Below are 19,981 nucleotides of genomic sequence, written 5' to 3'. Positions count from 1 at the left end.
TAAAAAAAAACAGGCATTACTTCGGGTACCAAAAATCCTTGGGTCCTTCTGCACGTTGTCACTGAGAGGAACTTGTCATCATAGAGGCTGGTACTGTTGCTGTAGCTAAACAGAGTTAATTAACATGATGTTTATAATATAAATTGTGCGACCGCGACTGTCAATTTGTATTATTCTGCTCGACCAATTGCACTGGATTAACGGAAGCTAAAAATGTCGGCAAATCGCTGTGTTTACTTATTGTCGCGCTCTCACATCCGATACCGGGTCTGTGCTAGCACAGCTGCTGTAGCAAACAACACTACACTGCATCCAACAAGAAGGACATTTGAAAAATTATCAAGTAGACATTCAAATTCAAACAGTTCATCGAGACCCCTGGACACATCCCTGTTTGTACCGCTCACCGTCAAAAGTGATGAAGGCGGGGACGGGCCAGTCGGCGAGGAGTTGACGCAACCGCTGGACAAAAGTAAACTCCGTGTTTAGTAGTGTTGTGTTAATAGTATATAATCGATTTATAGATGACTCACTTGAAGTTCTGAACATTCATATTTGCATCTGAATGTATCTTTAATATACCTCATTCAACATATGTATATGAAACCAAACTATATCTTTGACCATGCAGATGAAAATTACAATACTCGATTCAGTTAACCATAATCAGAAATACATCCGATCGTTGTGTATTTACCCGTTTTAACAGGTGAACTTCTCAAGGTACTGAATAGATTCTACAAAAGGAAAGAGATGCAAAAACTGGCTGCTGACCAGGGGCTTGACGGTAAGAATCATGGATTAATTATTACTACATGATCTTACATAATTAACATTGTATTTGTCAACCACACCCATCACTTTGTGTTATTATAACAACACGCCCATCTAAAAACAATGCACAGAGCAGTATGTCAGGAATACTTCTGTATTTTGTTTGTCACAAAGCGTTTTTGTAATCGTTGTGTATTTGTTCTTTAACAGCTCGTCTCTTTCATCAAGCATTTGTCAGTTTTAGGAAGTATGTGCTGGAAATGAACTCACTAAATGCTGACTTTCACATCATTCTTAGTGACATCTGTTGTGGAGCTGGTGAGTATTTACATCAGATATACTGAACTGTCGATATCCATAAGAAAACCCAGACTATCATGTTCCTTTCCTCATTCCAGGTCACATAGATGACATTTTCCCATACTTTATGAGACATGCCAAACAGATTTTCCCTATGTTGGACTGTATGGATGATTTACGCAAGATCAGTGACTTGCGGGTCCCAGCAAACTGGTACTGAGAGTTTCATCCACAGATTTTATCCAATAATGTATACTTTCTCATCTGCACTTACTGAAGTTGTAATGCACAATACTCTGAATCAGTCATTACAGTTAGTATTATAATCGTTGTGTATTTGTTCTTTAACAGCTCGTCTCTTTCATCAAGCATTTGTCAGTTTTAGGAAGTATGTGCTGGAAATGAACTCACTAAATGCTGACTTTCACATCATTCTTAGTGACATCTGTTGTGGAGCTGGTGAGTATTTACATCAGATATACTGAACTGTCGATATCCATAAGAAAACCCAGACTATCATGTTCCTTTCCTCATTCCAGGTCACATAGATGACATTTTCCCATACTTTATGAGACATGCCAAACAGATTTTCCCTATGTTGGACTGTATGGATGATTTACGCAAGATCAGTGACTTGCGGGTCCCAGCAAACTGGTACTGAGAGTTTCATCCACAGATTTTATCCAATAATGTATACTTTCTCATCTGCACTTACTGAAGTTGTAATGCACAATACTCTGAATCAGTCATTACAGTTAGTTTTTTTTTTTTTACCAGTACAATCTTTTGAACGTGATAAATGTGTGTTACAGGTATCCAGAGGCCAGGGCTATTCAAAGAAAGATTGTTTTTCACGCAGGACCCACCAACAGCGGTAAGACCTATCATGCCATCCAGAGATTCCTAGCAGCCAAGTCTGGAGTTTACTGTGGACCGCTAAAGCTGCTGGCCCATGAAATCTATGAGAAGAGTAATGACGCAGTGAGTTTCCCTCCTCAGACTAGCTTATTTTGTTTTTTATGTAATCACACATTAGTTGTGAATGTTAGAGCCGCTATGTATGGTTTACTATTAGGGAGTGCCATGTGATCTGGTCACAGGAGAAGAGAGAATATTTGTTGATCCAGAAGGAAGACTGTCTGGCCACATTGCCTCTACCATAGAGATGTGCAGTGTCACAACTCCATGTGAGTATAGAGAACATGATCGTTTGAACCAATAGGCGATACCTGAGTTTATGTTGAGTGCTGAGAGTAATCTTAAGCAATTTAATGAAAATGCCCAATTAAAAAGTACAAAGAGAAATGAAGTAGAAGTAAATATTAAAAATCATTCTTTTTTTTCTTTTTTACTTGACTGTTCTTTAATCGTTTATTGACTGTAAAGCTTCCTTGAGCTTATGGAAAGGTACTGTATAACTAAAACATTAGGTGTTTTTGTGAACATTTTGTTTAGGTGAAGTGGCTGTCATTGATGAGATTCAAATGATCAAAGATCCTGCAAGAGGATGGGCTTGGACGAGAGCTCTTCTAGGTGGGTTCGCGTTTGGAAGTCACCACAAACAGTATTTATTTACACATACAGTAGGGTTCAAATATTTGGGAGCATATTAATCGTTGGGGATTTTTATTTATTTTTTTTTCAACAAGAAAAAACAAGCTTTAGGAACTAAAGAAAAATATATAATTTTCTCGGTCATTAATCAAATAAGCAAATTTGTGAAACTGACTAAGAAAATGTTTTGTTGTTTTCACCTGAATCTTTATATTGATAAAATTATTTGTAATGATGTATTGAATCAGTAATGAATGCAAATTAGAAGCATTTTCATTAGCGGCCTCAGATTTTTTTGTAGACCCACTTATTTATCACTTTATTTTCTTGTTTGGGCAATTTTGATTTCATATAAATATAATAAATGAATTATGTTAAAGATATATATATAGATGCAAATATGAAGTTACTCTTTTTGAATAGGTTTGTGTGCTGAGGAGATCCATGTGTGTGGAGAAGCTGCAGCAGTTGACTTTGTCACTGAACTCATGTACACCACTGGTGAAGAGGTTGAGGTGAGTCTCAGCAGGCCTTATTGATTATTACAAAGTGAATGCACATTAATATTTATTTAGCCTTTGCTTTTTTTAAATTATGTTGATGCTTACTGTTTGTTCATTTGTCTTGAAGATAAAAATATTCATTGTTTGCCTAATGGTGTGAGATACTGAAGCCATTAGTGTGCTTTGACATAAATGTTTTTTTTTTCATCTTTAAGGTACATAATTATAAGAGGCTGACCCCTTTTTCAGTCTCAAATCATGCAGTGGAATCATTAGATAACCTGAAGCCTGGCGACTGCATCGTGTGCTTCAGCAAAAATGACATCTACTCAATCAGCCGACAGATAGAAGTTCGGGGCCTGGAGTGTGCTGTCATTTATGGCAGCCTGCCCCCTGGTAAGAGTCCTTGAGTCAGTTTGTTCAAATGTGTCATAAGAGAAATCATGTGAGGTAAATTTATGATATGGTATATTGGTATATTTATGATCTGGTTCTAGTTTTTTGAACTTGTTGTGTTAATATCACATTGCTTTCCTGTCATTACATCAAAATAATTTGGTTTTAAATTTTATCTGGAAACTAAACAAAAATTTTGATTGATCAACAGGCACCAAGTTGGCTCAAGCAAAAAAGTTTAATGATCCAGACGACCCGTGCAAAATCCTTGTTGCCACAGATGCAATTGGAATGGGTTTGAACCTGTGAGTAACGTCTTAAAATGACAAAACCAGTAACCCTGTTTTACAATTTGACACTTAAAACCTTACAAAAAAATGAAGTTATCCCCCTGTTTTTCATGACAGTTTCCCACTTTGTTTTTGATCCTGAGAATTAAATCAATGTTTCTCAAACGTTTTGAGTCAAAGGCCCTCCACATAGACAGAGATATAGTATTTTATCCTGTTAATATTGCAGAGTTCAATAAACATGAAAAAATACAGGAAACTGAAGTATTAATGTATTAAATTAACACCAATTCATTTTGTGATTCCAGAAGTTTCAAGGTTTTCAAGAAAAATACTGAGAGAAAATAAAAAGAATTAAGATTTCAGTTTATATCTTCTTTGTTTGTTTGTTTATTTGTTTTGTAGCATTTTAATTTAGATTAGAGATATTTTAATGTATTAATAATCATTTATTATTTTAAATACTTTTAAGTTGCCCCATTGGATGTTTGCCGAGGTCCCCTTGTGGGCCCAATGCCCCCTGTTTGAGAAACATTGAACTAATTGTATACTTTTGACTGCTCTGCCTATAAGGAAATATTTTCATTTTCTTTTGCATTATGTTTAGCCTTTTGTGTCACTGCACTAATCACAGCATATTATGCGCAACAGAGTTTGATTTCTTCAGCATCTTAAAGCAAATACTGGTTCTTTGTTTCCTTTAGGAGTATTAGGAGAATCATCTTTAATTCTCTGGTAAAACCCAGTGTGAATGAGAAGGGGGAGAAGGAGCTGGACACTATTTCCACCTCACAGGCGCTGCAGATCGCTGGCCGAGCAGGACGCTTCAGCTCTGTGTTTAAAGAGGGTGAGGTCACTACTATGCAAAGGGACGACTTGCCTGTTTTAAAGGAGATCTTGGGGAAGCCTGTTGATCCTATTGAGGTAAGAATAATTTTATCTATTATAAAAGTAAATATGTTGTTTGGAAAAGGTTTTCTTATTTGTTCATTTCTCATGCATTCCTGATCTCAGACAGCAGGATTACACCCCACAGCAGAGCAGATAGAGATTTTTGCCTACCATCTTCCTCAAGCGACTCTCTCAAACCTTATTGTAGGTCTAAATATTCAGCATTATCACACAATTATTTTAATCATATACATTTAAAACACTCCCTTTATTTTCTATTCCTTTATACAGGATATATTTGTGAGTCTTGCACAAGTGGATGGACTTTACTTTGTCTGCAACATTGATGACTTCAAATTCTTGGCGGATATGATTCAGCATATTCCTCTGAATCTGCGTACCCGCTACGTGTTCTGCACGGCCCCGATTAACAAGAAACAGGCCTTCGTTTGCACATCCTTTCTCAGGGTAAGCGTAATAATCTGAACGAACCACATGTTAGCTCAAAACCTTTATAATTCACAGCAAAAAAAAAAATTTAATTACAGAGAACTAATAGAAAAATTTGAACATTTAGTCATTTGATTTGGTTAAGTTAAGAAATTATTTATAACGCAGTGGAAATAGTATGTGAAAATTGTGCAGACATCATCACTGCAGGATTTCCAGAAAACTTTTCAGGCCTAGAAACAACATGGAAATGAATAAAAAAGTTATATTTGGATGTTTTATCAAATTATTTGTAAAAAATAATCAAAAACAACTGGAAAATTTATGGATAATAATTAAAATAATTGTGCGGTTTCCCGGTCTGTGTACCTTCTGGTCATTTGGTTCTCTACTTAAAAAGAAATAAAGAAAAATTTGAAACTGCTGATTTTTCAGTTTTGTTCATGGGTAAAAAATTTGATTATGCTTTAATATTAGTTTATCGAATGTGTGGGCAGTGCTGAAATGCCCCTTTCATCCCCCCCCCATCCTCTGTGCTGCACCGTATATGCGCCAACCGCAATTTTCAATAGGAGAGTTGGGGCAGGCGAGCCGAGCTTATTCACGAGAATCCTGCGGCTTTGTCGTGTAGGCTGCTAGCGGCCCTTACAAGGTAAAAGATCGATATTTTCATGGCTGCTGCATGTTATTGACTGAAATGACTTTATTCATAACCAGTAAAACGGCATTTGAGTTTTACTGTATGTGATCTAAAATGATATGGAATAAAATGTGATACTCGCGGTTGCTGATTTTAGCCTACTCATTTTATTCTAAGCCTATTTATGAAAAACCTCAAAAAAATATAGCTTAATTTTTGTTCTTCTGTTTCTTAAACGAAACAAAAATAATTTCTCATTATTTCTTTTTAAGTAGAAAATCAAATGACCTGAAGGTACACGGACCGAACCCTGTCACTAACATGGCTGCTGTTGCACAGAAAAAAATACCAGTTGTTTTAGTAGAAACAGCCATTTTAAATATAATTTTCTTGTAATGGTATATTTGTATTTGTTAAAGTGTGTCAAAATGAAGATGATTTAATAAGGTGTTTTTAATAAAATAACACTTTATAATAAGGTTCTATTTGTTAACATAAGTTAAAGTTACCTTTTGTTTTGAAAAAGGTGTTTGACCCTCCTTGCGCATTTACTTTATAAACACTGGGTCGGTGCTTCTGCAGCGATGTAGGATAGGCCTGTCGCAATGATCAATATATCGACTTATCGCGCAATATATGTACATGACCTCAATCATTTTTGGTGACGCAATATATCGTCCATTATATTTACTTAAAAAATAATGTCGCCATGTTTTGTACACGCCACTTGCGCCTGTGTCTTCTCGTACATAACGTGGTGTCGTCATGAGGTGCTAGTTCAAATTTAAAAAATGCTTTTATAAAAAAAGTTTCATGTGCAGATGTGGTCTTGTTTAGGGATTTGTGCCTTTGTACATACAGACATCTGACTGCTAAGTATTGATTGTGTTTTTCAGCAATAGTGTGCACCCTTAATTTACAGAGAAAAGAAGGTCCGGGAAAAATCTCCGTACAAGTTCTTTGTGCATTTTTCTTTTTTTCTACTTGTTACTTTGCACTTTTTGTTAGAAAATGTTTATTTACTATTTATTCAGGTTTTTTAAGGTATCTAATATTTTGATACTTAATTTCCATGATCTAAATATTCTTAAAAATTAAAAGTTTGTTGTCATTTGGAAGTGTGTAGGCCTTCTTGAATTATTATGCTGTTACATTATGATTATATATTCAGTGGCATAACATGGTCTTTAAAATGACAATAATATCGCTTATCGCAATGATTTCTGGGGCAATATATCGCACAACAAAAAGTTGTTATCATGACAGGCCTGATGTAGGATGATTTTAAAGTTGGAGGAGAAAATGAGTTGGGAGTTTTTCGACATACCCTCAAAGTGCAGAGCACAGTGTCTTCTCCAAAGGAATCCGCTACGGTGTTTGAGGGGAGGGGAGGTTCAAGTTTTCCTGGGTCTGCGCGGGCAACAAGTGGGCGGGCATAAATATGCTAATGTTTCATGTTGACGTCAACTTGAAACCGCTTAAGATTCGTTTTAAAAACGACTCGTTTTCATGACTCGGAGTCGACTCTTTCTTTTGAAAGACAATAACTTTATACACGGTGCACTTTTAGATTTAAAACTTTGCAGGATGTTTTCATTCACTTAGAGCTGTGCTACACACTGCATGAAAGGTAATTTTCAAAAATCTTTAAGTTTATTTCAGTTAGTGAAATATTTTATTATTAGTTAGTTGCCAAGGCAAGATTTCTAATGTTTTCATGTAATATTGTATTTCATCTTTTAATTAAATTACTGTAAATGATTTTTCAAATGTTTAGTTTTAGTTAAGAATAGTAACACTATATAGTAGTAATTGTATAATAGTATATTTATAAATTAACATTGACCTGGCTAATAAATTCTGTAAAAAAATCTGTCCTCTATAGTTTGCCAGACAGTTCAGCAGAGATGAGCCTCTGACATTCAACTGGGTGTGTCAACATGTGAATTGGCCTCTGGTGCCTCCCAAAAACATCAAGGACCTGGTTCACCTCGAGGCTGTCCATGATGTGCTAGATCTTTACCTTTGGCTCAGGTATATATCTTTTTTTATCCTAAAGTTGAACACAAATCATCTGTAACTATTTATTTAAATTGTGGCTTTAAATCAGAGATCAATAAGTAAAAAATAATCTAATTTCCCATGATTAACCTCTTGGACTGCTTCCCTCTCGCAGCTATCGCTTCATGGACATGTTCCCTGATGCTAATCTCATCCGTGATATTCAAAAGGAACTGGACGGAATCATCCAGGTTGGTGTGCGTAACATCACTCGGCTCATCCGTGCCACAGAGGATCAACGCGCCTCTGCAGAAAACACTGCCTCCATTGGACTTGCTGTTTTAGACACACCACCACCGAGGAGGGGACGAGGGACAAAGAATCAAAGAAAAAATCCCAGGGCAACGGACTCTTCACTGAGCTCCAGGTTGGTGCGGGATGGACTACTGACAAAAGAACTGTTACAGCAGCTGCAGAGAGAATGGGTCAGAGAGCAGAGCCAACATGGAGACGACTCTAATTCAGCAAATAAAGGGAAGAAAAAGTGAACATTAACGTGTAACATGGACTTTTCTGTACTTTTAGAGGATCAAGAGAACAGTATGGCCGTACTGCTGATGTTCTGAACTGGATGTAATGGTTGCCTCACCATTTTTCTGGAGCACTTGACATCTATCTTGCTATAAAACATCACAGTTTTCATAGAAATGTAAAACAGAGTGTCAAAAAGAGGCATGTAACAGCCCCTTTTAGATGTGACAATAAAATTATATTGATATTTTTAATGGCTCTCCATTGCCTAAAAATAGAAAAATGCTGTTTCTTCTACAAGATAATAACCAGAATCAAAAACGCTGAAAGGTTCCCATGACCAAAAAAACCAAGGCTGCACAGGACCTACAGTTCTTGTCAGTCAGTCCATTGAACCTTTTTTTGAAAACCAATGATTTGTATTTACCCTCTTTTATTTTTAGCATGGTTATCCAGTCTGATGTTATTTTAGGAACTCTACTCGACCAATGAAATACTACAGCTGATATGTGGATTGATTTCGTCATTGTTCACCTTACCGCAACAGCCTTGTACAGTTGAGGGCAGTGTAAGGGTCAGTTTAAAAAAATCGATGCAAATCAGAACTTGTCGTATGTTACAGGTTAACTTTAATACTACTTTCTAGTAAATGTTTTCTTCTTTTTCAAAAGATTTTCACAAAAAATTTTCTTAACCTTTAGAAAATAATTCAGGATGTCAAAATAAGTATAATCAATGATATTTTATTTTACATTTTCAGTTTTTTTTTTTTTTTGTGCAACTCTTGACCTGTTTAATACGAGCTTTCATGCTATGTTAGTTATGTAAAGTAATAGTCCTCTTTCCAACGAGTGCAATTTGTGACTTTTATTTATTTTAACTACTACTATACTATTAATTTATTATTATTTCAAGTAATGGGACACCTGTTTGTACCCTATTTGTGAAAATGATCTGGACAGTTTTTGTCGACACATTGATTTATTTACACCATTGCAACTGTCAACTAAAATGGAACAGCTAATAGCATGTATCATGACGCTGGGTCATTTTTTTCGGGATGAATAATTCAGCAAAAAAGTGAAGTGTTAAAAATGTTTGGTAGACCAACCTGCTCTGTGTTTGCAGAAGGCCCCTGTTAATCTCTGCCCATTACTATGGTAACCAGATTAGCCTGAGAAACATCTTAATCCTTGAACATTTTCCTTGGATTTAGCCCATAAAACTCTTTGTGAACTTGTTGCTACAACAGCACATTTATGTTACATTTAATACCTTACAGTTACAAACCTAGAGGAGCGAAGGCCTGACATTGTCTGTGCAGAAATACCTTCTCATTGATCTTGTCAGCTCTGTCCTGGTGAACGTAGATAAGGCTGTTCTGCATTTAGCATGTTTCTCTCACTTTCTCACTAAGGATGTTTACATACTGAACAGGAAGGGCTCTTTTTGAACTATTGTTTCACTCATGCTTGTTTTAAGGTGCTCCTGCGGTTTGGAGCGAAGCTAATCACATTGCTAGGTGAGGCTGGAGAGCAGAGAGGCCGGAGAGGCTCACATCTGCAACTGGTCAGTGTTCAAAAAATGTTGGGAAATCTCTTCATGTAGCCCTACAAGAGTGATTACTGATAAACTGTCTGAAAAAAAGAAAGTCACATTTTAGAGAAGAAAAAAATCCCCCACTGACTTTCAAAGCTGCTACATAGTAACGACTTTCTACTTCGAGGACCTTGATAGAAATGTAGTGGAGTGAAAAGTACAATATTTGTCTTTCAAATGTAGTGAAGTTAAAGTCATAAGTTCCCAGAAAAAATAATACTCAAGTAAGGTACAGATACTCAAAAAGTGTACTTAAGTACAATACTCAAGTAAATGTATTTAGTTACTGACCGCCTCTGGGCGTAGCCATTAATTATTTAGCCGTGAAAGGGGAGGGAAAACCAAGTGCTGAACTCTCGCATAGGGAAATACAAGCTCAGAAGAAAACTTTCAGTCATACTAGAATCACTCCTGAGGATTGAGGGGGACACTTAAACCTGATGACTCATTTTGTCTTTCAATAAGTAAATCACATTTTATCTGAGGTCGACACTTGCGTCAGGAAGTCAAGATGTTTGCGGTCCATTTGCTGTCCTTTTACTTCTCAAAGCTTCAGGAGGATCAGATCAAGAAGGTAATTGCTTATGAAACCTCTCGACTTGTTAAAATATCTTTTTAGACAAACTTTCCATCAGAAGATAATTATAATGATTGTTTTTACAAAATTATGCCCTATATTCATTGATAAAGTATGTTTTTTTTTAAATTTACGTCTCTTTTTGAGGTGTCTGAATTTTTTTTTTTTTTTTTTTGTGGCTGTTTTGTGATTTTCTATGCTGACAGTAAGAGTTTAACTCTGTTATCAGTGTATTGTCAGATGTAGCCTGTTGTCCATGATGAATGTGATTTCACTGCAGCCTGTGGAATCATTAACTCTTCTCACACATGCTTTCTGTAGGCAGATAACTGACTGCATGAGGAGAGAGAGGACCTTGACCTACCCATTTGCATTTATTGAAATGATTTTCATTTCCATGAAAGTTCACACCTTTTTGAGCCAAAATTAAAACAATGACTATTTTGTTGTAGATTTATCTTTTTTACTTTTTTTAAAACTATTTAATCTTTCACTTTCAGTAGTTTACTATGAAGTTATCTGTTATACTTTATCAGTTAAAGACACAGCTACACACTCTTTATTATTAATGTTTTCCACATTTTATAATAATAGTAAAGTCATCAAAGTGATACAATAACACAAATGGATGGATGGGATTCTTTTAAAACAGTATTGAAGGAGTACCTGTGTATGCTGGATACTTGTTCCACTGCTTTTCCTTTATCTGTTAATGCATGTCCAATAAATATATAAAAAATAGTGCTGTCAAATGATTAATCACATCCAAAATAAACGTTTTTGTTTACATAATATACAGTATCTCACAGAAGTGAGAACACCCCTCACATTTTTGTCAATATTTTATTATATCTTTTCATGTGACAACACTGAAGAAATGACACTTTGCTACAATGTAAAGTAGTGAGTGTGCAGCTTGTATAACTGTAAATTTGCTGTCCCCTCAAAATAACTCAACACACAGCCATTAATGTCTAAACCGCTGCAGGGCAGTATTCTAAAATGATAACGACCCCAAACACACCTCCAAGACGACCACTGCCTTGCTAAAGAAGCTGAGGGTAAAGGTGATGGATTGGCCAAGCATGTCTCCAGACCTAAACCCTATTGAGCATCTCTAGGTCTCTAACATCCACCAGCTCCATGATGTCGTCATGGAGGAGTGGAAGAGGACTCCAGTGGCAACCTGTGAAGCTCTGGTGAACCCCATGCCCAAGAGGGTTAAGGCAGTGCTGGAAAATAATGGTGGCTACACAAAATATTGACAATTTGGGCCCAATTTGGACATTTTCATTTAGGGGTGTACTCACTTTTGTGGCCAGCAGTTTGGACAATAATGGCTGTGTGTTGAGTTATTTTGAGGGGACAGCAAATTTACACTTTTATACAAGCTGCACACTCACTACTTTACATTGTAGCAAAGTGTCATTTCTTCAGTGTTGTCACATGAAAAGATATAATAAAATATTTACAAAAATGTGAGGGGTGTACTCACTTCTGTGAGATACTGTATGTATGTGTACGGTGTATATTTATTATGTATATATAAATACAAACACATGCATGTATATATTTAAGAAAAATATATGTTTATATATTAATTATATTTATATATAATATAAAATATAATTCTATAAGTATATATACATGTAAATATTTTCAAAATATACACTGTATGTGTGTGTATGTATATATACATATTAAATAAACACAGTACACATACTTATTTTGGATGCGATTAATCGCGATTAATCATTTGACAGCACTTATAAAAATATATAAATAAAAGTTAAGTTTCATAAAGAACCCCATTGACAGTTTAAATTTGTCTGCAAAACTAATCTTGAGTGTTCAAGTGTAAGCCAAATGAATCTCCACGTTTTCACTGATAGTTGAGACTGTGTCATTTTACAACAGTATCATTTTTATCTCCAGAAACACACCTACATTATCTTTCATTGCATGAGTCACTGATAGTATTAGTAATATTTTTTGCTTGGCCATTTTCATGTTGTCATTCCCTCAACATGTTGAATTACATTTTATCATTCTTAATATTATTTGTCAGTATTTTATCTGTTTATCAATTTGTTTTATTTTTATTCAGTATAACAGTATATAAGTATTTTGTATAAAATAAAAAAGTGTAAAGGAAACGAAGCCAGGCATCAGAAGAGTGGACAAAACTTGTAGTGTTTGAAATAATTGTGTTTCTCAACAGGTAGACCGGTATCTGTACGCAATGCGCTTATCAGATGATCAGCTGATGGACATATCAGCCCGGTTTCGGCGGGAGATGGAGAAAGGACTGTCAAACGAGAGCAATGCTACAGCTGCAGTGAAGATGCTCCCGACCCACGTTTATTCAACACCTGATGGCTCAGGTATACACTGACATATACATGGTTACTACTGTAACTCTTTTCACATGCACCAGAAAAAAGCAGAACCACTGCATTAGAGTAATATTAAATCATTAAAGTCTGTTGAGGTTTATGAGGGCTTTACATATGTTCTCTTTCATATGTTTCTCCTGCAGAGAAGGGTGAGTTTCTGGCACTGGATCTGGGGGGTTCCAAATTTAAGGTACTACAGGTGAAGGTTTCAGAAGATGGGAAGGGGAAAGTCCAGATGGAGAGTGAAACCTTTCCCATCCCTGAAGAGATCCTTAATGGCAACGGAACTGAGGTGATCATCGCCAAAAGTAATCCATTGCGGATTACAAACTTTTTTCAGTGTATTGTGATTATGATGTTAATAAGAAAAGATCGAATAAACTTTGTTAGTTCTCATAATTATACCAATGCATTTATAGCAATTACGTATTTATTCATGCATTGCTCGTGTTCAATAAACAAGGTCAGCTAACCTTAGGGTCTAAATCACTGTAAAGAATAACATGAATAAGCAGCAGATTATTCTAATTGATAATGTTTTCATTAAATTATTGTTTCTCTTGCAGCTTTTTGAGCATGTGGCAGAATCTTTGAAGTCTTTTCTTCAGAAACACCACATTAATCACACAAGAAAACCTCTTGGCTTCACCTACTCTTTCCCATGTGCGCAATCCAAAATAGATGAGGTACAGTTGAACTCCGACATGTTTATGTAAAATTTATTTTTAACTCCTGATTTAATTCAATCAAGGTGCTCAAGTCATTTAGATATTGTTTAAAGTGGATTTTCTTATCAGTACACCAGTGAAATGAAAGAAGAGACATCCATATCAGTGGATCTCACTGACACATTGTGTTTGTGTTGACACAGGGTGTCTTGCTGTCATGGTCAAAGAATTTCAAGGCTAGAGGTGTTCAAGGGAAAAATGTGGTGCAGTTATTACGGAAAGCCATTCAAAAAGTTGGGGTATGGCTACCATTTTCTTCGTTCATCATTTACAATGAATAAAATGGGAAAGTAGAATCCAGCTGGTGCTAGTAGAAGTCATAGCAATAGTCAGCTGGTATTGCTGATTCATGTTCTTGTTTTTCAAGTGAGATTTTCTGTTGTGTGTGAAGGATGTTGACGTGGATGTCCTAGCTATGGTCAATGACACAGTAGGGGCCATGATGACCTGCGGATATGATGACCAGAACTGTGAGGTGGGGGTTATTATAGGTAAGGCCTCACTGGACACTTTTCTCTCAAAAGATTTCAAATGATAGAACTTTAAAAGAAGACCTCTAAGACTCATAAGAATCAAAGGTAAGGGAAATGTAAATATTTCATTTTTTGCCACTATCTGTTTCTTCAGGTACAGGCACTAATGCGTGTTACATGGAGGAAATGCGACACGTTGATCTGGTGGAAGGAGACGAAGGCAGGATGTGTATTAATACTGAATGGGGGGCCTTTGGAGATGATGGTGTGCTTGATGATTTCATCACAAGCTTTGACCGTGAAATTGATGCCGCCTCAATGAATTCAGGAAAACAGCTGTAAGTGCTTATTAATAGGCAAGTCATCAGATTGCTTTAACACAGAGATGCCCAAACCAGGGCCTGTGGGCCAAAGTTGGCTCGTAATGACCTCTGATTTGGCCCGTCATGACATATTACAAAAGCAGGAAAAAAGGTGCCATTGAAGCATATTCATTTATAATTAATCGTTTTGCTTTTTCTTTTTTGCATTGAAGTGTAAATAATATAAAGGAATTTGATTTTATAAAATGAATTTAAATATAATATTTGGATATAATGCATCGTTTACTTTATTCCCACAATCAAGTTTTCAATCATTTGACCCTCAATCAAGTTTTATTTTTGGCCCATCATAGTAAATGGTTTGGGCACATCTGATTTAAGATTATTCCCAAAATGTGTGCATTTAACTAAATTTTTTTCGCAAAGTTTTTTTAATATCCATTCTCCAAACCACTTGTCCTATTTAGGGATGAGGAGATGCTGCAGACTATATATTTATTTCATTATTTTGATTTCATTTGTATATTCAGTGGGATCAGAATAGATGTGAAGTCTGAGCGTTATGATAATTGACTTATTAACATACATTTTATGTCACTGAATGTTACTTTCACAGAAAGAGGAAAGTACCTTGCTCTGGATCTTGGTGGAACCAATTTCCGTGTGTTGGTGGTTAAGATTCGTACTGGTATGCGAAATTCAGTCAGGATGTACAACAAGATTTATGCCATTCCACTGGAGATCATGCAAGGCACAGGAGAGGAGGTGAAACACTATCAATAAATAAACAAGTATTTTAGTCCAAATGAATACATTAGTATAGGGCTGTGCAAAAAATCGAATGCGATTGTCATGCTCATCTCGTCAGTAAAGCCGGTTCTGTGATTAGTAGTAAACTCCAGCACGTGCTTTCAGATGGAGCGGCATTTACTACACAGAGCCGCAGTTCACTGACAAGCTACACAAAATCGCATTCAAAATCACAGGCGATTCATCGCCGATTATGAACACAATATTGCGTAGCTTGTCAGTGATCTACGGCTCTGTGTAGTAAATCCAGCTCCATCTGAAAGCACGTGCTGGAGATTTACTACTAATCACAGAACCGGCTTTACTGACGAGATGAGCATGAAAATCGCATTCGATTTTTTGCACAGCCCTACATTAGTATAACATGTTTACCATCATTATACTGTATAAAGTCAGAAATGTATCAGTACAACATTCACAAGAAATGTTAAGCTATTTTTTTCATGTTTGTTTTGAAAAGTAGTTTATTTTTTTTATTATTATTTCAGTTGTTTGACCACATAGTTCAGTGCATCTCGGATTTCTTGGACTATATGGGGATGAAGAACACTCGTTTGCCTCTTGGCTTCACCTTCTCTTTCCCATGCAGTCAGACAGGTATTGATAAGGTAAACAAGGATCTACCTTGGGATATCAGAGGTCACTTCAGCTGTCAATATAATTCTCATAACAAGGCTATAACACCTTAAAACAAAACGTTAAAGCACACAGACAAATGCTACTCTCAATTGATCATCCTTGCCATCCACTTGTTTAGGGAGATCTGGTCTGCTGGACGAAAGGCTTCAAAGCAACAGAATGCGAGGGGTATGATGTTGTGGATATGCTGAGAGAGGCCATCAAAAGACGAAATGTGAGGGGAAGCAAACATCAAGTTGATTTTGCACATGACACACTCATCCACTTACAAAGAAGCACTATTATCATCATTAATGTTAATGATCCATTGTCACATTATCAGAATATTCAGACTTGATCAAATGCTTATATTTTTTCATAAATAAGTATAATGTAGTTTATAATCCTCTAATTTGAATGAGATTGTTGTGTTTTATGTTTTTTTGTGCTACTGATGTTTGTATTGGTGTGATCATGATTTAATTTGTTCTTTCAGGAATTTGACCTTGATATCGTTGCTATAGTGAATGACACAGTTGGCACAATGATGACATGTGCATATGAGGACCCTAAATGTCAGATTGGTCTTATTGCTGGTATGCATTAATGTATTTCGGTGGTGATTCAGTGAGGCTGTATGCTAACTGACAACCTCACTGCTGATTATAAACCAACACACACAAAGATTATAGTATGCGACATGTCAACAACTCTATGATTCTTAAATCCACAGGAACGGGAAGCAATGTGTGTTACATGGAGGAGATGAAGAATATTGAGTTTGTGGAGGGTGATGAAGGCCAGATGTGCGTGAACACTGAATGGGGAGGATTTGGGGAAAATGATAATATCGAGGACATCCGGACCAGATATGACAGAGAAGTGGATGGAGGCTCACTCAATCCAGGAAAACAAAGGTAAAGATGACCATTTTAGACATTGTTATTTTCAAATGGTTATTCTAAACAGTTGTGCAAGACAAGTGCAATCCAAGTTTTCTGCATTAGTCCACATGGAGGCAGTATACTATCAGGAATTCATGCAGGAAGCATGAAAACAGTGTTAGCAACCTGTTGCAATGCACATAGCCTTTTATGGGCAAAAAGCAAAAATAAGTGGTATTTAAATGGTAATTAATTACTTTCTTTGCCATTATTGGGAAGATTATAATTTAATTATATATTTATTTATATGAAATAATAATTAAATAATTGTACTTAAAATACAAATAATCTACTACTACTATTATCCATTGAAATTTTTTAAAGTATATACAAAGTCTCAGGTTTTCCAGATATAAGCTGATGTGTTATCCTCTCATTTCCAGGTTCGAAAAGATGACCAGTGGAATGTATTTGGGAGAGATTGTAAGGCAAATCCTCATTGATCTCACAAAGCATGGTCTTCTGTTTCGTGGTCGCATCACAGAGAGACTGAAGACCAAAGGCATCTTTGAGACCAAGTTCCTCTCTCAGATTGAGAGGTACAGTAGCCTCTCAGGATGTGTCCCTAAATATTTTGGCAAATACTTTAATCATGCTGATATTGTTCAGCCTACTGTGTAGCTTTTACCTTTAGCTACTGGGCACCTTTAGCTATTTATGAGCCTCATGTACAGTATATGAGGATCATAAATTAGTATAGTATTAGGTTTTTAAATGAGAGAAAAAAATGGAGTGCACCTTTTATAATAGTCATTTATCTCTTAAAGTCATTTAAATTTATTTACTTCTAAATTCTAAGTGAATAAATACAACATTATGTATTTATTCTGACTCATGCTTTTGCTTCCATTTACCCAGTGACCGTTTGGCACTACTGCAAGTGAGGTCTATTCTGCAGAGTCTGGGCTTGGACAGCACATGTGACGACAGTATTATTGTGAAGGAAGTGTGTGGAGCTGTTTCCCATCGAGCAGCTCAGATCTGTGGAGCAGGAATGGCTGCTGTTGTAGACAAAATCAGAGAGAACCGTGGTCTGGACAATCTGGAGATTACTGTGGGAGTGGACGGCACCCTTTACAAGTTACATCCACAGTAAGTAAAGATTAGTGCAACAACTTTACATTTTCATTTGATCAGTGTTGGAGTCATATCCTAAACTTGACATGTCGCTTTTCTTGACAGCTTCTCCACAATCTTAAAGGACACTGTCAGAGAGCTTGCGCCCAATTGTAAGGTGGATTTCATCCTATCAGAGGATGGCAGTGGGAAAGGAGCGGCCCTGATCACAGCTGTAGCACAACAGCATCATATAGAGAAACAAGAACCTCACTAGATGGTTTCTTTGAGGGCTGATATGTTGTTTTAAGAGTTCAGGTTTCTATAAGTAATCATATAGATTTATCAAATGACAACACTCACAAATTCTTGCTTATTTTACAGCTTGCATATCTTTTTTTTTTTTTTTGCATACAAAATCAGGTACATTGGCAGAAAAGTGTTCATTTATTACTTTTTATTATTTTATTTTGAATGTATTAATTAGTGAAATAAAGACTGCATTGATGTTCATCATGTTCAGCATCGTTTCACTCTCACTGTACATTGCCACTTTGAAGGGCTTTTTTCTCGTTGTATTTTTGTACCGACTCAGTGAACGGTTTGCATGGGCAGTCAGAATGAAAGGCTCACAGAGGGCTAAACTAAAGGGGGCAGTGGCTGTGTGCAGTGGAATGTCATGCCAGTATGTTGCTCTAGTGCTCTATGATGGTGTCTGAGAAGCTTAGAGACCAAACAGCCATATTAAATCAGGAACTGCTGCAGATTAGAGCCAAATTCAAAGTTTTTTTCAGGATTATGAAAAATGACTTAAGATTTTATTTTAAATTGAATTGTTTTTTTAAGGAATAGTTCACCAAAAAAAGTAATCCTGAAAAAAGTATCATGGTTTCCACAAAAATATTAAGTAGAACAACTGTTTTCAACATTGATAATAAGAAATGTTTCTTGAGCAGCAAATCAGCATATTAGAATGATTTCTGAAAGATCCTGTGGCACTGAAGACTCGAGTAATGATGCTGAAATATCATCTTTGCCATCACATGAATAAATTACATTTTAGAATATAATAAAACATAAAACAATCATTTTAAATTGTACTAGTATTTCACAACATCACTGTTTTAACTGTATTTTTTGATCAAATAAATAAATAAAGCAGTCTTGCATAGGAGACTTTTTCAAAAACTTCAAAAAAAATCTTACCAACCCCAAACCAAATGGTACTGTATATTCTTCAAAACGTAGTACAATATGTATTTGTATTTAAAATATCTTTGGACACTTTTCAAATGGTGATTTAATAGATCCATTAGATTTCCCTTTTGTGTTCACTAATTTAAGCTTCTAAAGGATTTAACAAAGCAGTTAAACCAGGCCAGCTCCTGATCACAAATCCTCATGGAGCAGGAAGGGAAAAGTTTACTCATCATAATCCTTCCCGCAAATGCTAACTAGCTTCACTGTTAAACAACAGTAGCTGAAGCTAGTAGCCATGCTCATCAGCACGTCACTGAACATGAGTCTGCTCTAGCATGCATGCAGACACGTTCACTTATACACTTAGCTAAGGTTAGCCAAGTTAGATAACTCTGCTAAATTAAGTATACCAAGAAACAGACATCTCTCTGCTTGCAGTAATTGTTTCCTGTGGTATATTGTTTACCTCTGTACATTAACTCGATACAAGGACAAAATAGTGTGAATAAAATAGAGCATGTGTTTAATCTGACTTGATCTCAAGGAGCCAACTAGTTCAGCTGATGCTGAGATCCTCTATCCAAATTTATATATATATATATATCTACAGAGAGAGAGAGAGTAAACCAACTGCCTTCAGTTATGGAAAGTGATAAGGTAACTAAAACTTCCTACATCCCGTGTCTGTTCAAATAGCTGTGTTTAGAGAACAGGCTGATATTTTATAGTGTTTAGTTCCTTAAAAATGTTCTCCCAAGTCATTTCAATTTCAGCAAAAGCCCTATGTTGTATAGTATTGGGTAATACATTATATAAATTACGTTTATTTGTCATTTCTGCCATATAGAAGTACACAGTAAAATGACAAATCATTTATGCAGGTCCACAGTGCAAATTCCAGACAGATTAATGACAATTATATTAGGC

The 19,981-nt window shown here is 36.0% G+C and overlaps 2 protein-coding genes across 3 annotated transcripts; both read left to right on the top strand.

Moving 5' to 3' along the window:
* The first annotated feature begins 23 nt into the window (after nt 1-23).
* On the top strand, nt 24-8,829 carry LOC107563062 (ATP-dependent RNA helicase SUPV3L1, mitochondrial-like). 2 transcript variants are annotated; one of them, XM_016247847.1, is made up of 15 exons: nt 24-472; nt 710-787; nt 985-1,092; nt 1,173-1,287; nt 1,887-2,055; nt 2,150-2,261; nt 2,530-2,607; nt 3,052-3,143; nt 3,347-3,527; nt 3,739-3,832; nt 4,522-4,741; nt 4,832-4,912; nt 5,000-5,176; nt 7,684-7,832; nt 7,975-8,829. In XM_016247847.1, the coding sequence occupies exons 1-15, from the start codon at nt 214-216 to the stop codon at nt 8,345-8,347; spliced, it is 2,286 nt and encodes a 761-aa protein (XP_016103333.1). In that variant the 5' UTR covers nt 24-213; the 3' UTR covers nt 8,348-8,829. The 2 variants fall into 2 exon arrangements, with proteins under 2 accessions (XP_016103333.1, XP_016103334.1); XM_016247848.1 differs by lacking the exons at nt 24-472; nt 710-787; nt 985-1,092; nt 1,173-1,287 and adding exons at nt 1,431-1,533; nt 1,614-1,728.
* Nucleotides 8,830-10,299: 1,470 nt separating this feature from the next.
* On the top strand, nt 10,300-18,488 carry hkdc1 (hexokinase domain containing 1). Its single transcript, XM_016247813.1, has 15 exons — nt 10,300-10,503; nt 12,728-12,890; nt 13,046-13,194; nt 13,469-13,588; nt 13,774-13,869; nt 14,022-14,121; nt 14,258-14,441; nt 15,047-15,191; nt 15,725-15,844; nt 15,994-16,089; nt 16,351-16,450; nt 16,588-16,771; nt 17,182-17,337; nt 17,657-17,890; nt 17,981-18,488. The coding sequence occupies exons 1-15, from the start codon at nt 10,441-10,443 to the stop codon at nt 18,129-18,131; spliced, it is 2,061 nt and encodes a 686-aa protein (XP_016103299.1). The 5' UTR covers nt 10,300-10,440; the 3' UTR covers nt 18,132-18,488.
* The last annotated feature ends 1,493 nt before the right edge of the window (nt 18,489-19,981 follow it).

Source organism: Sinocyclocheilus grahami, unplaced genomic scaffold (assembly GCF_001515645.1).
Source record: "Sinocyclocheilus grahami isolate Dianchi unplaced genomic scaffold, SAMN03320097.WGS_v1.1 scaffold855.1, whole genome shotgun sequence".
In the NCBI taxonomy this organism is placed as follows: Eukaryota; Metazoa; Chordata; class Actinopteri; order Cypriniformes; family Cyprinidae; genus Sinocyclocheilus; species Sinocyclocheilus grahami.
The sequence above is the reverse complement of the archived record's forward strand: the minus strand, read 5'-3'. Positions and strand labels throughout refer to the sequence as shown.

Coding starts and splice junctions, on each gene's coding strand:
- LOC107563062 (XM_016247847.1), top strand. CDS start 214: ATGTCGGCAAATCGCTGTGTTTACTTATTGTCGCGCTCTCACATCCGA. Junction 1,288..1,886: donor TTGCGGGTCCCAGCAAACTG/GTACTGAGAGTT, acceptor TGTGTGTTACAG/GTATCCAGAGGCCAGGGCTA. Junction 2,608..3,051: donor TTGGACGAGAGCTCTTCTAG/GTGGGTTCGCGT, acceptor CTTTTTGAATAG/GTTTGTGTGCTGAGGAGATC.
- hkdc1 (XM_016247813.1), top strand. CDS start 10,441: ATGTTTGCGGTCCATTTGCTGTCCTTTTACTTCTCAAAGCTTCAGGAG. Junction 10,504..12,727: donor AGGAGGATCAGATCAAGAAG/GTAATTGCTTAT, acceptor GTTTCTCAACAG/GTAGACCGGTATCTGTACGC. Junction 14,442..15,046: donor ATGAATTCAGGAAAACAGCT/GTAAGTGCTTAT, acceptor TTTCACAGAAAG/AGGAAAGTACCTTGCTCTGG.